Source organism: Papaver somniferum, chromosome 7 (assembly GCF_003573695.1).
Source record: "Papaver somniferum cultivar HN1 chromosome 7, ASM357369v1, whole genome shotgun sequence".
NCBI lineage: Eukaryota > Viridiplantae > Streptophyta > Magnoliopsida > Ranunculales > Papaveraceae > Papaver > Papaver somniferum.
The window spans coordinates 166,892,426-166,898,326 of record NC_039364.1 but is presented as its reverse complement, the minus strand read 5'-3'; the positions used below and the strand labels follow the sequence as shown (position 1 = coordinate 166,898,326).

General features: G+C 37.8%; 1 protein-coding gene across 1 annotated transcript; it reads left to right on the top strand.

Moving 5' to 3' along the window:
* The first annotated feature begins 430 nt into the window (after window positions 1–430).
* On the top strand, window positions 431–4,164 carry LOC113299001 (E3 ubiquitin-protein ligase SINAT5-like). Its single transcript, XM_026547927.1, has 3 exons — window positions 431–923; window positions 2,701–3,087; window positions 3,624–4,164. Exons 1-3 carry the CDS (start codon window positions 735–737, stop codon window positions 3,984–3,986), a joined length of 939 nt encoding a protein of 312 aa, XP_026403712.1. The 5' UTR covers window positions 431–734; the 3' UTR covers window positions 3,987–4,164.
* The last annotated feature ends 1,737 nt before the right edge of the window (window positions 4,165–5,901 follow it).

Sequence of the window (5,901 nt, the reverse complement as noted above, 5' to 3'; positions counted from 1 at the left end):
AGCTTAGTATCCCTCTACTACTCCTAAATCCAATCAATATAGGAAATTTTAACTATTACATCCCGACTTCCATAATATAAGAGGGAGCATGAGAATCACCATACCTCTTTAGAGTTCTCAATTTACCCCTCACCATCGCATCATTATTTTTATCCTAAAACAACGGTTGACTCGAACTTTAATATTTGCACGTTAATAAACTGATCGCCCTATAATATTTGTTGGATTCAGTGGTTCAGTCAACTTTGTTTATCATATTTATTTATGTGCCTCAAACTCTTAATATATACAAGAGGCGGTTTTAACCTGATTTTTTCTCTCGGTCCGTAGAGAAGCACTGTATATCCGTAGAGAAGCACTGTATATACAAATTATGATGAACGAGACGATAGCTAAATTGGACAGAAATTATATCATCATACCGTACCAGTATTTGTGCACTCACAGAGTCACAGTCTCTATCCCATCCAAAGTTGCACTCACAGTCTCTCTCTCATCCAAAGGAAAGTCTGGTTTGGAAACACGAAGGAAGGTATCTGTTTGAGATGTAATTTTGTTCCCATCTCTCTCTCTACAGTCTACCCTACCCATAATCTCTCTCATTCCCTCTCTATCTCCTGCTGCATTCTTCCAGAATTCGACTTTAATGTCGCGAACGAAGAGATAGAGAGAGAAAGAAAAGAAAACCAATTTCCAGAGCTAAAAAAGAATTATTTGGAAAGAAAAAGCAGAAAATGGAGTTGGATAGTATTGAATGTGTATCATCATCAGATGGAATTGATGAAGAAGAGATCCATCAACATCATTTCTCATCTAAACCTCACACAAATATTTTCTCTTCAGTTGTTTCCCCGGCAACCAGCGTACATGAGTTATTAGAATGCCCCGTTTGTACTAACTCAATGTACCCGCCAATTCACCAGGTATTATTTCTTATGGGTTCATTTTTATTGTAATTTATGATATACTTGTTTGATGAATTGGGGAAAATGAAGAGGATTACAAAGAAATTATAATCCTTAATCGGTTTTCTTTGGGTTTAGGTCAAAGTGTTCTGTTTGATATGCTTCTTTAGGTTAAGGTGAGTTTTGGTGGTAATTGATAGGGAAATGTGAGGATTGTTTTTGAAGGTTTTTTGGGTTTGCTTTTGAATTTGGGGTTATGTGTTCAGGGTGATAGAGTGCGAAAGGATAATGTCGATCTGCGGCTTAAATTGTTGTGATCTGATTGCTAAGGGTTTGCTTGTTTTAGCTTGTGTATCTAGAATGGTGAAGAAGGAGAAGTTCTTGCATAAATCTTGTTTGAATTCCGATTATTTTTTGTGTTTGTTGGTGGGTGTTTGAATTTCTACACTCAATATTGCTAAGTTAGAGTTGTTCCTTCTATGCCTTTTGTGTTGGTACCAGTTCTATATTTCAATTCATTATGTGCATTTTCAAATTGAAATCTGAGTTGCATGATGCAGCGTTGAAGATTTACCACTGACTTTTGAAATACCCAATTACTCATTGGTCACTTGGAAAGGTGCAGAAGTTTCTGTCTCCTGGAATTTTTATTTTATGGTGCTTTGGCGTTGATGGTTGAGTTTGTACAGATTAGTAACTTTGTAGCTTTACATTGCAATAAGCTGTTTAATCTTTCAGTAAGATTCCATGCTAAAGATTTGGGCAAAACTTGGTCTCTAGTGCTTTAATCGCTATTAGGCTTGCATTCGGGTGTGACTACCAGAGTTATGGAATTCATGAGAGGGGATGCAGTTTTAGAATCTTAAACTTGCCTGGAATAATTGTAAACCTGTTCTTGACGTCCAACGCTATTGATATCGTAGTTGCTCGTCTACTTTTGGATAGTGGTATTGCGGCATCTGCAGTGGTACTAGGCGTTCTAGCAGGAAGCTCTAGAATGTAGTCAGTGAAGAGTAAGGATGACAAAATGAAAAGGCGTGGGTAACGAACATACGGGCCCTACTAGTGTGTTGAATTTTCACATTCCTGCAATCTGGGTCTTCTCGTCTACTTGTCTCAAATTCTTACTATTCTTTGGCAACCGATAGGATATTCTGACGTTGTTTGGTGGCTTGCTAGTTAAAGATGCCCGTAGGTAACTTTTCACTTGTAAAACTAATCAAGAATTGGTTGTAGGTGAGATTGCGAAATGCAAATGGTTCATGAGTCTTGTTTCTTCAGATGTCAACAGGCCTGTTTGTTTCATAAAGCAACTTTGTGGGATATAAATACAGAACTATCAGTGATGTCATGTTTTTGGTGCCATACAAGTCACATGAAACCTAATTTATCCTTTTTACCTGTTGATTAATTTCATCTTTACCTTTTAGATTGTGACTTAATGGCTCACCCGGTTGTTTTTTAAGTTAATACTCGATATCGAACCTGAATATTATAATATCGCAGGAACTGGAAAAATGTCTTAATTATTGATTTGTGGAAGTATTCAGTACTATATTGACTGACCAATCTGTCCAGACACCAGAAGAATTTGATAATTTAGCATGTATTAATAAATATCAAGGTTCAACTGTAAGCACCTTTGAGGTATCAACGTACTCTGAGATTTCATTATCAAAGGATTCTATCGATGCTTATATTGCGAGGAAATTTATGTTTTATTGTTTTGTTCACATTGCTAAATCAAGTTAACTGTTGTCAGTTGCTTATTTCTGAGTTATTTGTGCTGCTGCAGTGCCACAATGGGCATACGCTGTGCTCCACATGTAAAACAAGGGTGCACAACAGGTGCCCGACCTGTAGACAGGAACTGGGGGACATCAGATGTCTAGCATTGGAGAAGGTAGCTGAGTCACTTGAGCTGCCTTGCAAATATTGTTCCTTAGGTTGCCCAGAAATTTTCCCCTACTACAGCAAGCTGAAGCACGAGGCTCAGTGTAACTTCAGACCTTACAATTGCCCATACGCTGGATCAGAGTGTTCCGTCGTTGGGGATATACCTTTCTTAGTTTCCCATCTGAGGGACTATCACAAGGTAGACATGCACACTGGATGCACATTCAATCACCGTTATGTGAAGTCTAACCCGCGCGAGGTTGAAAATGCCACCTGGATGCTAACGGTAAGCATGAATTATTATTTTTTCGATGGTATTAACATTATCTCGAAGGTTTGTAAAATTAAGCTATCACATGTTGGATGAAAATATTGGTTACATCGTATGGAAGTGGGATGCTTTTTAATCCATGCACAGTAAATGACTCAAGAATATTTCTACAAGTCATTATTCCTTGTTCTTGGACACATGCCAACACAACTTTCCAGATAGACCCTAAATTCTTCAAGTATAAGCTAATCATGGCACACTGTACTCTTTGTATTTTACAGGGATTATTAAGAATTAACTTTTCAGCATATGACTAAGTTTGGTTGCTGGGCCTGCTGTCAGTCTTTTGTAATCTTCATACCCTACAACATCTGGACCTACTACTGTAGTATTATTTATATTCTTATTCTAACTATTGTTATATCTTTATTAGTATATTAACAAGGTGATGTTAATTTATCCTTGTGATATGATTAGGGGTTTTATTTTGGATACTTCCATTCATCATTACAACTGCCTGAGTATTTATTATTTTTGTTTTCTCTTTCCAGGTTTTCAATTGCTTTGGCCAGTACTTCTGTCTGCACTTTGAAGCCTTCCAGCTCGGCATGGCCCCTGTGTACATGGCATTCCTCCGTTTCATGGGTGATGAAAATGATTCCCGGAACTACAGCTATAGTCTAGAGGTTGGTGCGAATGGTAGGAAGCTTACGTGGGAGGGCACTCCTAGAAGCATACGAGATAGCCACCGGAAGGTCAGGGATAGCCATGATGGCCTTATTATTCAGAGAAACATGGCACTTTTCTTCTCCGGTGGGGATAGGAAGGAACTGAAGTTGCGTGTTACTGGACGCATTTGGAAGGAGCAACAAAACTCAGATGCAGGAGTGTGCATACCAAACCTATGTAGTTAGCTGAGGTGAAAGTATGTCGGCGGTCATGGTTTGACTATCTGTGTCTTTGTTTGCGCCATCGTGTGTTTGTATTTCATGTGGTTTCTGCTGATATTATTACTTATTACAGATAGAGATGTTGGGAATTCATGAAATATATAAGATATAAGTCACGGAAGATTTTAGCGGCTTTTGTAAACAGGCTTTCAGTTCAGCGCACATGCTTCATTGTGTGTTCTTTTCCTTCAAGTCCTGCCATTTCTTTCTTTCAGTGGTTAGTATGGAGTAACACGCCGGGTACCAAGTACACCACCAATTTTTTTCGTTCGGAAACCTGTATTAGATAAAAACTAATACAATTGCAAGTAGACCAACTTAACGATCTTTGACAGTATGCACATAGAGTTTATATCTCTAACTCTTCTCAATCAGTATGTATAAGACAATGAGTTTGTGAATCTGATTGTTAAGAAGAGTACTTGGAGGATCTCAAAATCAATATCCAAATAATCCAATCGGAATTCTGCCAAGTAATTATTATCTATCAAGATACGCATTCTACAAGAACAAGTCTCGTATATCTATTACAGTTAAATAGATGTATCTACTAAGATTGAATAAGTATAACTTGGGTAAATCCAATTATAAAGATAAACAATATAATGCGGAAAAGGAAAAACACAAGACACCGGAATTTTGTTAACGAGGAAACCGCAACCGCAGAAAAACCCCCGGGACCTCGTCCAGATTTGGACACCGAACTGTATTAAGCAGTTACAAACACTAGCCTACTATAAGACTTCGGACAAGAATGTAGTTGAAACCAAATCCACCTTCCAAGCAATTTAGTTATAGTCATGCTTCTTATGTCTCTTGAACTTCGCAAGACTCTACGCAATTGATTCCCTTAGTTGACGTCCTTTACAGTCTAAGAATTGCTTCAACCCCAATGAGGGCTTTTGATACCAATCAGCCTCTAACAGATAAGCCTATTTGATTTCCCTTTAGATCAAAGATCAAGGCTTGAAAATATTTTTGCAATAAACAAAGCTAGCAAACATCACAATCCGAAACACTTACTCTCACATAGATGAGAAGCCTGGATCTTTTACCACCTCTCAAGAACATCTTCAAAAGATCACTTAAGATCAATTTTCAGATATCTATCTTGAGGAATCACAATGTCTGACATGAAGAGAACTTTGCCTGAAAGAGGTTACGAAAACCTCGATAACAGAAAAACAAGATCAGGATACACAAACTATCAAGGTAAAGATAGTCGGACCTGGATTACGATTCCCCAAAGTGAAGTCTTCTAGTCGTAAACCTAATTATGTTTCTCAAAGAAAACCTAGCTTCATAGAGGACGACTCTAGCTATCAACTAGGACACAAAGTGTCTGGGATTGAATTTCCCAGTTGAAAGAGCATCTCTATTTATAGTTTTTCAAGACTGAGGGTTTCATAGAATTTAAGCTAAGATAACTTGGTAATCAAGTAAACACTTTTGGTCTTGAAAATACAATAGAAGAATATACACTATGGTCCGGTTTCGGAACTGTGTGTAACGACTTGTTAGGTTTGGCAAATATGCCATATGAACAATTAACAATATGATGTTCATTAAAACACTTAAGAACTTAATCATGGTTCACACACATAAGTGTTTAAGTGATCAATGGAGTCTTAGAAGTGTTTAAGAGAGTCACAACAATGCTAAAACATATTTTAAAAAAATAAGTCTTTGAGCATCTGTTAGATTTTTACTGGGACAATTAGTGAAACGGTACGTAAACCTAAGGCTAGTTCACGATTCAGGGTGTACAGTTCGTGAACCGGGTTCGCCAACCCTACTCGGATCAAGAACTCAGATGTACACTGTTCGCGAATCGGGTTTTCCAACTGTACTCGGTTTGTGAACTCAGGTGGACACGGTT